Below are 17,356 nucleotides of genomic sequence, written 5' to 3'. Positions count from 1 at the left end.
AATAGAGAAATAAAAAAGCCACTGAAGTGTAGTTTTGTTAACTTTATCTTCCCAACATTAAACATTGTTTCAAATTTCTTACGGTACATAAAATGTTTTGCCTTGCTGTATCATGTGTACAGAACTTCAAAAAGTAAAGGAGACAGCTCAGAAAATGTAATGGATGTGTAATAACAGCTCTTTAGATCTCTTGTTTTTAGCATAGCATCTTTTTGTTCCTAAAGGTGCTTTTAACATGATATCTAAAGCTATTTATGAAGTCATTTATTTTTGCATGGTGATAGATCTTATTTTCTAATTAGCCCATGCTTTCCATCTTGCTAGAGTGTGTGAGCCCCCCTGAAATGTTGTTTAGTCTTCATCAACCCTTTTTGTTTTCCTTCCAGAAGGCATTCACCCTAATAACTTCCATTTCACGGATGCAGTACATCCTAGCTCCCTTCGGCGCCTTCTGCAAAAACATTTTGAAATCGTTGCATTGGAACAGAGTTCAGTTCTTTTTGTTGGGCATTTTCAATATAAAGAAGTTTTCCTGTTTGCCTTCAATTCATTCATCGCACGAATTTCGGCTGCTGGTTTGTAACCACTCTTGCTCCACATCCTGTTACCGCGGGCCGCAGCGGTGCTGCGTAAGGGCTGTCAGCGCGAACGCAGCATGCCAGCGGCAGGCACATCGGTAGAGACCGGGTTTGCCCCGTCTAGCTGGAGCTTGAGGCAGACCTGAATTGCTAAATCATGATTTAGTCTATTTGGGGCATCTCCAGAGTGTCCAGACACAACTTATTCTGATGCAAACTGGTGTGAGCTCAGTGGGAACGGCGGCTTCGCTAACACTCTCTAACCACTATCATTTGCATATATGCAATCCAGTGAAGTTAACAGGATTTCCCTGACGTGCTTGCTAGCAGCAGCAATGGCATTGGTTTCCTCTAGTATGTCAGGCAGGTCGCTGTTAATCAGTCGCTGTCGGGCTTTTCGTGCCAGCTACTCTGCTCGTTCTGCTCCTGTGCGCGGGAGCTGCTGCAGCGGGGAAGGTCTTTGGGTGCCAGCACGGGTCCCAGAAAACTCCAGGGGTAAAAAGAACAAATTTTAATATTCAGTGTGAAATTTTGCCCACCCCCTACCTTCATAAGCCGGCACAGAGGGTAGTTTGAAGGCCCGTCCACTGGGTGAGAAATACCCGGCTGCGTTGTCTGCATTCAGTCCATTGGCGTGGCTCCAGCTCCAGCAGGGACAGGGGGGTCGTGGCCTTAACGAAGGAGGTTTATGAACTTTATCCTCATGTAGTAATGACCCTGGGCGTCCCGTGGCAGCTCTTTGCACACAAAATTCCTCGGGAGGCGACCAAGCGTGTGCCCACTGCAATTGTGTGCAGGGGCCAAAGGGGGGTGGTTGCGGCGGGACCCTGCTCCAGTGGCCTGGGAGCACCAGTAAGCTTGGAAGCAAAGGTACAGAGAAGAGCTTGATAAATAAGATGATGTGAAACTGAATCACTGCATAGAGATGAATCAAAATTATAAAATCAATAGGTATTGATCTGTATATATCACACAAATAACTGTGCCTGAAGAGGTGCCCAGGTTTAACATGCTGATTATACGGCAGTCAGTAGAAATAACTTGAGATCTGACGAGCTATTGCATTTTAGTCGTTCAGTGCTGCAGCTGAAGCTGATAACATCTTAGTTGAAGTCTCTTCTACATTTTTTCCTGCTTGAAGTTCTTGGTAACAAGTATATTTAATCAACAAACCAAAACTAAAGAACAGATTTTTGGCTTACAAAATACTCTTGAGCCATCCAAAACTGGAGCCCAAACACTACAAATTCTTCTAAAAATATACACTTTTCATTTTAACTTCCATTTGCTTTTACTACTGGCCTTGCTCACATAAGCCAAGGTCACCGCACTTCAGAGGTGTCTGCTGGCCGCTCGGCTACTGACAGGAGTTGCAATGAATCACCTGGAACAACATCATCCGTGGTCACCAAACCCTTCCAGTGGCTGGTTGGAAATCAGGGCAACAAAGTCTTTGTAATATCCCATTCATATATAACCCATCTCTATCTTATTCTTTTTGTATCCCTTAAACTGGTCGAGCTGTACTGTATCAAAAGGAACAAGGATTTACTGGAGTTTTGGGGTTTCTGGTCAGTCTTTGCATCTGGTGTCGACCTTCCTCCCTCTTTCCCATCAGTAGCTGTGTTAACGGAGGAAGGATGTGCTTAACTCTCAGTGTGGCGAGCAGCTGTCATTATCACTGGTTTCTTCAAGATTATCACGGTGTTCTTTGTCCCCACGTTTTGCCTGCCAAATTCAGGGTAAATACAAACCTAATAGATGTGTGAAAAAGGCTTCAGATGGGTTACTTGTCATACATGGGCAAGCATAGTCTGAAACTGCTGCAGAATTACTTCCCATCTTTATTCATGGATTGATAATGTTCATTTTCCTTGGCTGGATTAGATTTGCTGAGTAGATTTCTGGGCATATAAATGATATTTTGGAATGAAACCCTCACATTTTATAAATCATTCAAGCCAATTCAGTTTCTTCTTTCTACAGAAGTATTTCCTGGTCCACAACAACCTCAATCTAAACCTACTGTTTTCTGTTTGAGACAAAATTCATTAATTAGAGAATTAAATAAGAATTAAGTAATTCTGAAGTGCTAATCCCACTTTCATCTTTTATAGCCTTGTTAAATATACCATAAGCACTAGGGAAAACTGTGGTCATTCACATTGTGACATATAGTCGCACTTTATCGCCCAAGCTGACAGATTTCCTTCATGCGGTACATGACTGGTTTGAGCTCCTGTTCACAGTGCCTGGCAGGAGAGCTTCTATCTTCAGTTTCTTTCTGGAGGTGTCACAAATATAACATTAAAATGACAGGATGCACAAAGAGCTGGCCTATCCTGCGATTCCCGCACGTTCCCAGAGGTACCGTGCTTTGGTTTGATCCAGACCTTGTCCAAGGCCACAGCCCTGATGTGTTCCAGCACGCCGGTCCTGGAGCTGAAGGCAGTGGGGCGATCTAGGACTGGCTTTCATCTGGAGATGGAACAGTTCCTCCATCTACAGCCCTGGGGCAGCTCGGGTCTGGTCTGAGCGTCCTGTCTGATCCCGGGACTACGGAGTAATTTTGGGTGGAAATTGCACTCCATTTCTGGGCTTGATCAATACTTTTGGTCACCGGTTCAGCTCCAAGGCAGCTAGCTATCTTATGTCAGTGCTGTCTTCAGCATTTTGAGCTGCTGGTGCTTCCCTGGGGAATATGTGACCACCTTCCCAGGCCCCAATCTCACTGTAACTCCTTGAAAAGCCAACAGAGATGACTACCTTCCTCAGTCCGTACACCCGACGATAGCTTCCTTAACCTCAGCGAATCTCCTGCTTTGCCCCATGTGAGGATCTGGCCTGAAGGATGCACAGGGAAGAGTTTTGTAAAGGGCAAGAAACGATCTTGAGCGCCATATTTACTATACTGGATACTCAGCAATACGGCTCATACAGCCTCTGAAATCCTTCCTGGTGGAAAGATACCCATTCTTAACACATTGCCTCATTTTGCTCGTACAGACCCCCAAAATTGCAACCTATCTTGAGCACGTGCCCATGCCCTGCTGCTTTTCACAGTCACTTAGTGAGGTTTAGCAGCGGCCGGCGTCGTGGTCGGGACAGTCTCTCCCCAGCTCTGCCTGGTGGGGATCGTGATCCATCTCGTGTTCTGTGCTGGCATGATTGCTAGGTGACTCCTAGCAACAAGACTTGACATCATGAACTCCGTTTCACATTTCTCCCACAAAAGTTGAAGGCAGAGTTTTATGTATCCTCCCCAAAACTGCTTCTGTAGGAGGAGCTTTCATTTATGGTACCAATCAGCGCAATGTGCTTATGTTTAAAGATCTGTTCCGAAGCATCAACTGTTCATTTCCAAAGCTCAAATATTTTCCTAGCTAAAAAAGGGTGATAAAGTACAATTTCTGCTACAGATGAGCCATATTAAAGCATGCAGAGCTGTTTTAACTGGCAGAGACCAAGCAGACTCCCCCTCTTTATCCGTGAGAAGCTGTGAACACCAGCGGGCAGATAGGAGTTTCTGTTCATTGCAGTCAAAAGAAAGAAGTAAAAAGCAACTTCTTGGTGAATGAAAGTTATGGGAAAATATTGGACGAGGTTCCTTCCCAGCCCACGACTGATTTTCTCCATGACCAAATCTCCATATTCCATCTGTCAAAACAAAATGATAGTCTTCCCATCGGCACGCTTTTTTATCCCATCCATGCCAACTGTAAGCTTTTCAGGGCAGGGATTCATGTTTATTATTTTTCTACCCACAAAGGGTCCCAGTTTCCACTGGGGCCTCTAGGTGCTGCTGTAATACTAATAATACTAATAATACTTATAATTCTGCTAGTGGCAAATTTAGCCCAACATCTTAGGCTTAAGTTATAAAATGGTTATAAAACAGTCTCCATCCTCCTTCAAATTCTGCAGGTCATTTTGCATCTGCAAAACTCAGTTCATGGATTTTAATATGCATCTTATATATTGTATCTAGGGAATGTTTTCTCTATGAATCTCACACAAAATCTGCAGCATGACTTGTGGGTAAAAAAAGCCACAGGAAAAAAATGCCTCAAGCTGTACCGCTTACCTCCCTCCTCCTTCACATCCACACATGCCCAACTGCCTTTTTTTCCCCCCGCTTTGTTTTATCAGTATGGTGCTAAATTACCAAGTTTGAAATTTCTTCAGCAAATAAGGGATGCATGCCAGAACACAAGTGCCCTGAGGGATCTGAGTCTTAGGGGAAAAAGCCCTTAATTTCCAAGTTTATAGGTAGCAGCACTTTCTTGAAATTGGAAAATGTTCAACTCATTTATGAAAGAAATCTGCCACAAGGATATGCTGATGTTCACAGCTATTTCATTAATAACCCATTGTGATCAATGGGTTATAGGACAGGTTTATTTTGACACCTGTATCAAATATATTCTGCTCCCCCGCCCCTAGAGATTTTCCTGGCGAGCAAAATCTCCTTGTTGTGCAAAATGTCTTTAGTGCAAACCAGGTAGCTCTCGGAGTAAGGTTTTTCAAAATTAATCAGGCACCTTTACCCATGTGTGACTAATTTATGTGGAGCAGCACTTCAAATGCACGCCCAGGCGGGCTGCTGTGCACGCACAGGGCTAGTTAAGCATTTACTGGTCAGGACCCCGGTTTGCACGCCCAGGGTGGGTGCACACGAATAGCTCTGCCCGCCAACGGTGGGGAACCTGACCCACTCTCATGGCACCTGTGGTCCAAATACTTTACGACTTAATCCCAGGGAGATTGCCCGAGCACAGGATAAGGATCAACCTTGCATGCTCCTCCACCGGCTAAATAAATTAGCATTCCTGAATTTCAGTCCTCGGATTTATCTACCGAGCATGACTCAAACTGTTGACGGGGATTTTAAGCTATTTATAGTTTCATAACAAGCCCGTAACAAAGAATTCTGCCTCTCCTACCCCCGTGTAAATAAAATCTAACGCTACGCTCAGGGCTTGGCAGGGCAGCGATGTTTCTGAGGCAGTGGGGATCCCTAGCCTGCCTTTAGCAGGGTATCTTTCCACTCGGAAGCAAGTGCCTTGCTATGAGAGGAGGATTAATCGTCGCTATCAGAGCCCTTGCTTTCCTCCGCAACCTTCCCTTCCCAGGGATGATGAGTTAATTCAGCTGGAACAATGTTAGTTCATCAAGTTTTGTGGTTTATCTGAAAATCGAATTGCAGTAATTTCATATGCCAGCTGACTTACTGCCTGTTTAGTTCAGGTTTTAGACAACTCCGGTCGATGATCACAACGGGTTTAATATGAAACGCAGGTGGGATGAAACTGTAACATCGATGCTTTCGGGCAGGTTTTTCTTCCTTGCTGCAGGAGCTGGTTTTGTTTGCTGTCTGCACGTGTGTTTCTGCATGTAGGATATATATCCGCCTCTTCTCAACCTCCGCTAGAACCATCCACACATGTACATTTAAAATAGCAAATGCAAACCTGAAAATTTTAAAATGAGTGTTTGACTTTTTATTGGGTGATAAATTGCTTCTTACTCTTATAAAGTCCGCAGGTGTTTATGTCCACTCTTGTACGCCTAGTTAAAACTTTGGCTACAATAGGAATGCTTTGAAAATAGCCAGTCACTCCTAAAATTGATTATTAAAATAGAATTACCTGTTATGCATCACAATAATTCTTGTAGTGTAAAGTTCTGTTGCTTAACCCTTCCAATCCCTTTTGGCCTGGTATTTTTCCCTGCATTGGTATTTTCTTTTCCATCCTTTTGGTTTGCAAATTCTGTTGTCAGACTCCGGATAGTGGCGAGGCCCGAACGGTGCCCCAGGGCTTGCTGCCACACACCCTTCCTCTTTCCGATGCCACGAGGGGCTCTGGGGCTGGAAAAGGTCTTCCAAAGCAGGCTATTTGGTAAATGGGAAGGCTTGAAAATTAAAAATTTCGAAAGAGTGAAGAATTAATGGATCCCCGTTGGATTCTTACGCACATATGTACAAAGGAAGTCTGCAAAATCCTTTTACTGTGCTTTCTACCTCCCGGGTACGGTGCCTTCTTAGGGAGTGTTTTTTAGAGTTCTTCCATTTTTAGAGCAGGTTCAGCAAAAAGTTGTGTTGCCAGGCAGTGAAGCGGCGGCTACATCAGGTGGGAGCCTCTGGCCACCCCACGTACAGCCTCCGTCTGTGGGGTCCCACTGCTCGATCTCTGGGTGAGCAAATTGTGGGAAGCAGGAGTGGGTACAGACCTGGTACAGATTTATTCAGTTGTATTTCAGCAAGGGCGAATGAGAGTGCACTCAAAAAACCCAAATCAGCCTTTTTTCGGTCATGTTGGCAGGTTTTAGAGGGCCACGCTCGAGCTTTTTTACTCTTTGGGTGGTTAAGAGGGAAAAGAGCCCTTCCAGGCTGCCCAGCACACAGGGGGAGATGCAGACTAAGGGCATTGCCAATGGAGTTTCCCAGATTCTCCAGAATTTTGGCTTTCTTTCAAAACACGAGAAAGGTAAAGCACAGGAAAACACACAGCTTTGGGGTGGACAGGAGGCCAGCACCCACATCAATCAGCCGCTGCCTTAAATTGCCCTGTCTCTAGTAGGTGTTAAAACGAGCTAGCTAATGCGGGTTTCTCCCCCGACTTTTATCTTAGCGCGCACACGTGCCAAACTCGCCCGGCGGAGACTGTCTCGCCCTGCGGGTGCAGTAACCCTGAGCGCGAGAAGGGCCCGGGCTGGATTTGGAGGCTTCCAGACTCTTCTGTAATGGAAGTAATGAACACTACGAAGGAAAACAGCAACAGTCCTCAGCATCCAGCGCCAGAGCACGCGCCTTGGCAGGGAAACCTGGGGGAAGATTTGGAGGAGGAAAATGAGGAGATTTCTCCCGGTGGAGCTCCTTTTCTGCTGCCTGTGCAAGGAGCGGGGGGTGGACAAGGAGTACGGCATTCCCTGGCATCGTGGTTTGGGGTCGGCTGCGAGGGCCATGGTTTGTTTGCAATAAGGTTTTATAACATCCCTTCCTGCCGCGAGGAAGGGCAGTTTCTACAGGTTTTCCAAGCCTTCCTCCCCAAGGCAGGAGCAGATTCACCCAGGCAGCTGGATACTAGTCACTGACCCGTTTTTACATCTTCCTTATTGACGGAGAAGGTACATCTGCTGCGATTTCCCTTCTCCTGGTATGCGGTAACACCCGAGATCCCCAAAAATTCAGGCTCGAACCCCGGTGGCCAGAAAACTCCTTCCCACCAGGCAGCCACTGCTCAGGCAGTTTCCCCTCATCAGTCTGCTGTGACGGTACCCACACCTGCAGGGACACCCTCACCGGTGGGACGCGATGGAGCCGCTGGCAAACGCGGGTGCCCGGACGCGGCGGTGCTTTCTGCTCCATACTTGGGTAGTTGTTTGGTTTCTGCCAGTAGCAGCATCGCGGCTGCTCCAGACCGTAAGAGGGGGTGCAAAGCAGGCACCAGCACCCGTGGGGAGCTCGGGGACGACTTCACCCACCCGTGAGCCCTACCAGCGCCGGGGCACCAGTCGCGTGCGCCTGCCGTGTATCTGCTCCGCGTGGGCACCGCGCATTCGCTGTACGTATTTAGTTAGGCCAGCGATAAAGCGCCGGGATGGGATGGGACGGGGGGGGTCACGCAGCAGCAGTAGGAGGAGAACGGACCTAAACACGCGCCGCCTCTGTGCACGGCTGGGGGCTGCGTGTGCTTTGCAGTTCCCCGAGCACAGGAGTCGCAGAGGTCCTTCAACTTTTTTATTGCCTGCACATGCACCGCTCTCGTTTTTTTTGTAAGGATGTGGGGTCGTTTATTTTTTTTTCCCCTAAGGCAATCGGTATTTTCGGCGGGGGGTGTGCGTCTTTTCTGCACGCTCCTCATTTCAGAGCGGTAAATGCCCCTCGCTGCCTGGCTATGGGGTGGGGGGCACAGCCCAGCTGGGTGATCCCACCGCAGCTGGAGATTTCGGGCTTCGCGCCCTGCAGCTGCCGAAAGGGGACCGACCCCCTGCGCTGGTGGGGTGAGCCCCGGGGGGTCCCCGGAGCCCCCCGCCGCCCTGGGAAAGGGGGTGCCGGGCGCAGCAGAGCGTTGATCCCCCCGCGTCCCACAGCCGGGCCGGGGCGGGGGGGGGGAGGGAGGAAACCCACCCTCCAGCAGTGCCGGCAAAGCCAGCCTGACCCGAGCAAATGAAAATAATCAAAAGTAATTAGAAGCGTGCTGGACTGCTCCTCGGAGATCTGTGCGAGAGAATAAACATGCCGGAGCCCTCCGAGCCACTGCAAAGGCCCATGTCTGAGCTGTTAGGTGCCCTGACCTTGTCCACATAAAGACGTGATTTATGAAGTGCAGGGCACAGCAGCAGGGCTTCTGTCTTCTCCAGAAGAACCAAATTACTGAGGTGGAGATTAACATGCTTTCAGTTGGGCCCATTTCCAGACCAAGGGAAATTTTTTATTTACATTTTTTTACCTTTAATTTCCTCCTCCTCTCCCTCACTCAAAACCTGCCTTTTGGCCGGGAGGGACGAGCCCGGCAGCGTGTGAGGGCAGGAGGGGCGGCCGGGACGGGGCACCGGTGCGGGGGGCCGCGGCAGCACGGCGATGCCCACCACCACCGCCTCTTCGGGCGAGGGCTGGAAGAGGTCCCGCTCTTCCCCCTGAAATAAGCAGCAACACTTCTGTGTTTTTGCTTGATTTTTTTATTATTATTATTTTTAAGTCGATATCCGTAACGCAGAGCAGGAGGAATTAACATGCAGAAATTGTGTCGCCTTTCCTGCTTGTCCCCGTTTTCCTGGGTCCGTCCCAGAGTGTTTGGATATGTCGGAGGGCAGTTGTTTTCTGCGTGTTTGTTTTGCTTTTCCTTTCTCCCTCCCCGCCTGATACACTTGCCCGGTGTTTTAAACACTCACCGCAGTGTTAGTCAGGATGCTCAATGTTGTGTTTAGTCACCTTGAGAAATATAACATTAAACCCCACTTAAAAATGCGGTTATGAAGTGGCTTGCTCTATAAACGTAAGGATAATATTAAGCCTAATATGAACATTTACGGTATTTCAAAAAATCGCCAGCGACTCGTCTGATTTTTCACCGTTGTCCTCCGCAGCGTTTGTCCACAGGAAGCCCATTAAAAGTGGACAGTGCAGTTATTTCATCTGGCTTTGGCTGAGCTGCTTTGCTTTGCTTTAATGATGTGCTGGAATGCACGATGCCCATAGGGTCTCCATTATGAGAACTTTTACTTCTGGGACGACCATGAAGTTAAAGGCTTAAAAGAGGCATCAGTTTACAGCCTGGTGGGAATTACTAGCAGACTCGAGTACTAACTCCTTGCTGCCTCCACTAATATAGCGACTTATTTTAAATAAACAATTGCAAAAGGGACCCTGTGGAAATATTTGGGCCTCTTGAAGCGCCTACCAAACCGTCCGAGGGGAGAGAGAAAAAAAAGGCCACAGACACGTTTAAAAGATTCTTGCTCGAAAGAAGAAGAAAAAAAAAAAAAGTGTGCGGAACTTCAGCGTCCCCTTACTCGACCCCCCCCCACGCCACGAACCCCTCCGGCTTGGGGAGGGGGGGGCATGCCCCTTCCTCCTCCTCCTCCGGCCGCGCTCCCCTCCGCCCGGCTGGGGTAGAACAGACCCTCCGGCAGCGATGCCCGAACGGGACTTACCAAAAAATGGGTTTTGGGGGGGGGGGGGTGTTGTTTTCCACCCCCTCCCGGGGCAGCTGCGCACCGCCCGCGTCCCTCGCTCCGGCCCCGGGCCGTGTCCCGGTAGCGAGCGCCACCTAGCGGCCGCGCCGCCGAGCCGCGGCCGAGGCCCGGAGCCCCGGTGCCGGCCGGCTCCGCTTTGCCGGTACCGGGGAGGCCCCTTTTGTTTATCCACCGGCGTTTCCTCCTTTTGTGGTAGAAGGGAGACGGAGTGGGGGGGTGTAGGGGGGGCCTCCGGCTCCTATCGGGGCCTCTGATCAGGCCTATGGGCTCGAGCAATCAGTTTCCCAGATTACTTGTATTTAATACACAATGCATCATAAAACAAATCCCTCATCCTGACAGGAAGAAAATAGAACAGCTCATAGCTCGAGCCGGTCCAATTTATGGCTAAATTAAAAAAAAAAAAAAAAGAGAGAGAGAGAAAAAAATAATAATAAGGGAAAAAAAAAAAAAAAGCTCCAACAATGGGCGAGCAGAGGGAGGGCAGGAAATCAATGGTCCGGCAAACCGGGCGGGCGGCGCGGTTCTCAGGCCCGGTGCTATGGGAATCTTCCACCAGGTTTTTTGAGGTTATTGACAAAGGATTTTTTTTTTTCCTTTTTTTTTTTTTTTTCCTGTCCTACCTACCACCACTGCGTGCGGGTTTGGTTCTTTTTTTTTCCCCCCTTCTCTCTCCCCTCCCCGCCTCGAACAATAGCTATTATCTGAAATAACAGTTCAATGTCACAGATAACAGGCCGCTGAGACGAATTAATCATCATCTCTTGTCACCCGGCTTCTCGCCCTCCCCCTGCCCTCCTTCCCCGGCCCCCTCCCCGGCCCCCCGGGAAAGAAAAATCGACTTTTAGTCTGAGAAATATATCTGCACTTAAAAAAAAAAAGAAAAAAAAAGTGGGTGGCACTTCTGGATCGTGCAATAAAAGATACAGTTCAGCCCTCTTTTTTTTTTTTTTTTTCCCTTCCTCCTGCTCTCTTCCCCAAAATACACCCACATATCCGTGTATCTTGCCGGAGTTAGCCCGAGCAGTGCCAAACTTTGCGGGCCGGTTTGCGGCTTTGGCGTGACGGTGGGATTTCGGGGCCGTTTAGCGAAGCCGGGAGGAGCCCCGCAGCCGCCGGGGGGGGGGGCGTTGCGGTTGCCCCGCGGGTGGGAGCGGGCCCGGCCGCTGCCCCCACCGGCAGGCAGAGCCCAGCCTCCCGCCCGCTGCTTTCACGGGATTCGTTACCAAATAAATAAAGGGAAAAAATAAATGAAAACTCGTTTAGGAAGCGCCGGCAAACGGGGAGGGAAAAAAAAAGAAAAAAGTTGCGTTTCATTAAAAATTATTACTGATAACCACAGTGAGGGCGATGACGAGAATAACTCGGCTGAGGCGCCGGGAGAAGCCGTCGGGGCGAGCGCGGCTCCGCTTCTCCGCACTCCCGGTTGCGGAGAGCGGAGGGCGAACGGCGGCCGTTCCTAAAGAAAAAGCTGAGCGGCCCGGGGGGGGCACCGGCCCCAGGCGGGGGGGGGGGGGGGGGGGTGGGCTGCCGGTGAGCCCCCCCCCACCATCACCCCCGCGGCCGCGACCTGGCGGTGACCCCCGGCCGCGGGGCCGCTGTCGCTTTAAGCGCGCCGGGAGCGCCGCCGCCGCCGCCCGGGACGGGGGGGGGGTGTAGAAAGGGAGGGGGGGGGGCGGCCGCCGTCGCGACCGGGGCTGCCCCGCTTTAAAGAGACAGTGCCCGAAAAGGGGAGCGGCGGGCTGGCAGGACCCGACGGGGTGGGCGGGGAGGGGTGGGGGGGGGGTGGGGGGACACCGGGGCCGGGCGCTGCCCCGGGGAAGAAGCGCCGCGGGCAGGCTGCGGGGGTGGGGAAGGGGGGGTACGGGGGGGGGAGAGCCGCCCGCCCGCCCACGCACGCACACTTTTCTCCCATCCCCGGCGGAGAAGTGAAAGAAGTTTGTTTTGTTGAGCGGTGCGCGGTGGGGTTGTTTTGGGTTTGGGTTTTTTTGTTGTTGGTGGTTTTTTTTTTCTTTTTTTTTTTTTTCCCCCTCCCCCTTAGAGAGGGTTGTGTGGTTTTGGGGTTGGTTTTTGGTTTTGGTTTTGTTTGGGTTTTTTTTTTCGTTTCCCCACCACCACCCCCCTTTTTCCTCCCCCTTTCTCCCGATAACTTTTCTTTGCACACACACACACACACACGCACACACACCCCAAGCCAGCCGATAAGACCAGGAGGGGCCGAAAAAAGGGGAAGGTGATGGCGAACCGGCACAAACCCACCGAACCCCACCACCACCGCTGAACCCTCCGGGACCGCCAACCCCCCCCTCCCCTCCCCGACCTCCCCCCCCCCCCCCAATGCTGAAACGCACCGCACCCGCGCAGCGCCCACCGCAACCCGGGACCCCGACGGCCGCGGCCTCCGCCCGCCTTTAACGCCAAGATGTTGCTTCCAGCCGCCTGAAGGATATTTTTCTCTCTCCCCCCCCTCCCTCCTTCCTCCATCCCCCCCCCCCCTCCCCTTTTCGCCCCCGCAGGGCTCCCGGCGACACAAGGTAAGAGCGGCGAGCGCGGAGGCTGCGCTGCCCCACGGCCCCGCGGGACGGGGCCGCCCTGCCCCGTCGGTGCCCGCCGCGCTGTCGGCCCCCGGGCAGACCCTCCTCCGTGGGGGGGGGGGGGTGTGTGTGTGAGGGTGGTGGTGATGTGTGTGAGGGTGAGCCCCCCCCTTCCTCCTCGGAGCAGAGCGGGCTTTGCTTTGAAAAGGAAAATTAAATGCCCCTTTTCCACAAAATAAAAATAATAAATGGAACCTCGCGGCTCCGCTGGGACACCCCCCCGGGATTTAGGGTGGGGGGGGGGGGGTTTCCCCTTCTTTTTTTTAGGGGGGGAACCCCGGGGGGGGGGCAGGCACGCACTCGCACACCCGCCCCCCAACCCCCCATCACCACGGATGGGCCCGATCCTGGCACCCGGGGGGGGGGACACGGACACCCGGGTAGCACCCGCCTGTACCTGGGGCTGCCCCCCCCCGGAGCCGGCCGCCCCCGCGGGGAGAACGTGTTGGGTTTTTTTTCCGCGGGGCTCGTTTAATTAATGAACGGGAGCGGGTCGAGGCGATATTGTGAAGCCTTGATAGGAAACTTCCGTGGGTTTTCATTAACTAAATGATACACAATGCCGGGGCTGCCGTCCATTCAGCTCGGAGGCCAAAAGTGCTCTGGGGCTGGACGGGAATACAAACGGTTCCCATCGGGGAAACAACCTCCCTCTGCCTTCGCTTTTCGTTTGGGGCGTGTGCGTTAAAGTTTGGGTGGGTTTTTTTTTTTTTTTTCTCTGCGAAAATCGGGTGGTTTGCTGCCGGTGCCAAGCCGGAGAAGTTACAAATGTAGCAGTGAGCTCACTGGGATGCTGTGGAAAGTTTAGGATAGGCCGGTGGTAAAGCTTGCAAATAAATAATGACATTCGGTCATATGTAATGATTAGTAATTTGTCATAATATTAGAATAGAACATCCTCTTTAGCTTGTCCACAAGCAGTCTCATTATATTTGTTTATTGTCTGCATAATTGGAACCATTTATTGGTATGTATTGAATACTGCCATGTTTTGCATGAGTGTTTACATTGTTTTTCATTTATTTTTCTGTAGCTTGGCATAGGGAGTTCTATTATTTGCTTCAATTAAGGGGAGTGATTTAAGTGTGGCACAGAAGGGCTCTTTGGGAAGCGTAATATTAAAACGAGATAAATAACTCTGCCTACCAAATAAAGTTTGGTTCAGAGCAACAAATACGAAAAGATTAAGTGGGTGCTGCAAACAACGTAAATCCCCAAACAAACCAGAAACCTCAAATGAAGCCAACACCACTTGTTTTAATAATTATTGTTATATTCCCTGAGAGAATCATATTTAATTAAAATCATAATTTCAAACATAGTCAGTGATGAACGCGTAGAAAATCAGATCCCTCTTAAATTAACATAGTGTTTCTTAGCAATAATTAGGTAACGTCTCGATTACACGTAAATGTTTGTCAAGACATTTTGCAATACATTTATTGTCCTTTTATTGTTATGTATGTATTCCTACCGTTCCTAAAAAAAAAAAATCTCACTAGAGAAGCATATTTCTGAATAAACTTGCCTGTGTTATTGTTATTATTATTATTATCCGTTTGTTTATCTGGAAACATGTGATTTATCTTTTGATTAGTGTGCCCAGACAGCGACAGAAAGATTTACTCTTTCATATTCTTCCTTTTAGATCTTGGATGAGTTTTGCAATGTGAAGTTCTGCATAGATGCCAGTCAACCAGATGTAGGAAACTGGCTCAAATATATCAAGTTTGCTGGATGCTACAATCAGCACAACCTCGTTGCATGTCAGATAAGTGATCAGGTATGTGGTGTTCACTTTCTGGACTTATTTTTTTAGGGAACATTAAGGTGTCAATGGGAAAAAAAGCCCCAACAACAATTCACAACAGATTTTGGCCTGTTTGCTGTTATGGCAAAAGATAAGGCACAGACGTGAAGTGAAGAATAGAATAATTTTGATTACGGGCTGTAGATAATACAAATTTTCTATTTATTCACATTGTTGTTCAATTCATAAATATTTTTATTTTTTTAATCTTATACTTGATAAAAATCGGGACAGCTTGCCTAGGAGTACAAAGCCAATATTTGCTGATTTTGAATCAGCAGCGTTTTCTGGCTCCTGTTCCAGTCCACTTGGATTGCTACATTAAACTGTTGAGTTGATCAGAAGCTGTAATGTGAAATTAATGGAGAGAGTGGAGGGGAAGACGCAAAACTGATAATGCTACCAGTGTAGCTGCGTGTACGGGGCTTTGGATTTGAATGCACACGTGCGTGAATATTATTGTGCCTTCCCATACAGTTTGCTGGAACTCGTAATACTTGTGTGCTGAACCAGGAGCTTCAGTGGTTTTCTTTTTCTTCTCATTTATTGCACTTAACTCCACTCTTTGTTGCGCCGAAATGTTATTTATCCTCGTGTGTTGGGAGAAAGGCTGGGATAGGCAGAGGAAGGACGCAGTGAAGCATTTTGTTTTCAATTATGCTGATGAGTTATTAGGTGTTTCTTAAATCAAGGTTCGCTTTAGTCTGCAGATAATGCATGCCGTTCTGAAATATTTTAATGGGTGAAGTTAGGTTAAGAAAGCTATATTCTTTAAAGTAAAATATCTAAAATAGCAAAGCAACAACTGATTGTGAATTCTCCTTTCCAATTTAAACTTTGCTACCTGCAGCATAGGATTCGATTCATTTAATCAGTGTTTCGTTTTTCACCACTTAATTAACTGCATCAGGTGAATGTTAAAGATTATCTTTAGCTGATTTAATTGCCTTGACAGTATTGAAAGAAGAATCACAACCAGACACAAAGCTTCAATTAGAAATCATTCTTTCTAATCAAATTCCTTACTTATAGGAAATGAATGTGAGACAGCCTGCTATTTCCAGGACAGCATTATGTATTTTGCTCATGCGAGATGGTTGATGAAAACTGGTTTAAATAACTTTTTCAGAAACTATGAGAGAAGTTGTTTTTTTTTTAATTTTCAACTTTTAGAGTTCAACCCTGAGCACATGTAACACAGAATGAGCCAGCCGACTGAGATATAATTTCTTTTTTATATAGCAGCTGGTTCAACTAAAGAAACCATAAAGACTATTAGTAAATGCAAAATACGCTTTCCAAGTTGAAATATGCTTTACACTGAAAAACGATAAATTCTCTCAGTGCAGAGCATTTATGGAACAGGGATGCGGAAAGGAAACTGTATAGATTAATTGAAACAGCAAATTCAAATATTTTATGTTTAATAAGAGCTGGCATAGATAGGAAAGATTAGAAGAGGAATCACGTGCATTGGCCAAAGCAACTTACTGTCTTTGTGTCGGTATTGGGGATCTGCAACTGAAAATACACGCTAGGCTGAAACCTCAGCATCCACCTCTGCGACGCAGACACGCACCCGCGTTTTGACGTTTTTGGAAGGAAAGTTATGGCGCTTTTAACTTTCTCTTTTTTTACTGTTTACATTTCTGACATTTGGTAATGGTGGCTGTACTGCTGCCAATAATTTCTTTCATTCACTGGAGACTTGTTATTTATTTTGCACAGTATCGTGCTGTTCATAATTCCATATTTTTATAGCTTATTGTTGCTGAGATTTGCAAATTAAGAATGGGTTGTCTTTCAAGTAGCGTGTTGTGAGCTGGGTACTGTCAGCAAGAGATTGTTGTTCATTTGGCCCTCTGGAAACGCTGCACGTTTACCCACGAAATCGTACGCGTACTCCAACGTTTTATGACCAGAGCCTAAAAAGTTAATGCTAAAAATGTGCTCTCGAATCTTAAAGCGAAAAAGCCTTTCTAACAGCTCCTCCTTCTGCTTTCTTCTGGCACAAGCTCACCAGAGGTAATATAAAATATAATAGGAAGGCAAACTGGGAAATGGACATTACATGGCCAAACACGTGCGTGTACAAGGAGTGACAAATGTAAGTCAGGACTGAGCGTGCACATGTGCCTGTGTATAGACTGCGTGGGGCTGCCTTCGGGTCACTCTGCCTCTGTAGCTCTGAGAAAAAAGGGGGGAAAAAAAGGAAAAAAAAAAGGGGGGAGGGGGAAAGGGGAAAAAAGAAAAAAGAAAAAAAAAAGGCAAAGCCCAAGGACGTGTATCAGTGGTTGCAGCTAGAGCTGGAGGGCAGAGGCGATGCAGCCCAGCCGGGACAGGAGGCCCCAGCTCAACTGGAGCCGCAGCCAGTACTGGGTGCAGGGGTGGGGGGGCACCCCACTTCCCCCCCCCAGGAATAAGAAGCACCTCAGCAGCCCTGGTTGCGTGGGGAGCATCTCCACTGTGTGAGACGCTGCTCGCTCCCGAGGCACAGACACTCGATCAGCAGTAATTGTTCACCTCTAATTGCTTCAACTCATCTGTAAAATTCACAAGCAAACATTGGGCTGTACCTGAAAAGGTAAAAGATCCCGCCAGTGCTCCCAGCCTCATGCTGCCCACAAGTTTATGCTACTAAATTCAAGCTTGACTGACAGACAGGTATGATTCCC

General features: G+C 48.5%; 1 protein-coding gene across 5 annotated transcripts in view; it reads left to right on the top strand.

The window, feature by feature from the left end:
* The window catches only part of MECOM (MDS1 and EVI1 complex locus), a 344,986-nt gene that overhangs the window by 282,388 nt on the left and 45,242 nt on the right, over window positions 1–17,356 (top strand). For 4 of the 5 annotated variants that reach the window (XM_075031356.1, XM_075031354.1, XM_075031358.1 and 1 more), the window contains exon 3: window positions 14,520–14,654. In XM_075031356.1, coding sequence (XP_074887457.1) covers window positions 14,520–14,654 — 135 coding nt within the window. Of the gene's footprint in view, window positions 1–12,795; window positions 12,812–14,519; window positions 14,655–17,356 lie in introns of those variants that run through there. The other variant, XM_075031359.1, reaches the window with a different exon arrangement.

The sequence above is a fragment of the Buteo buteo genome, chromosome 7 (genome assembly GCF_964188355.1).
Source record: "Buteo buteo chromosome 7, bButBut1.hap1.1, whole genome shotgun sequence".
In the NCBI taxonomy this organism is placed as follows: domain Eukaryota; kingdom Metazoa; phylum Chordata; class Aves; order Accipitriformes; family Accipitridae; genus Buteo; species Buteo buteo.
Note: the sequence above shows the minus strand (reverse complement) of the source record. Positions and strands in the feature narration are given on the sequence as shown.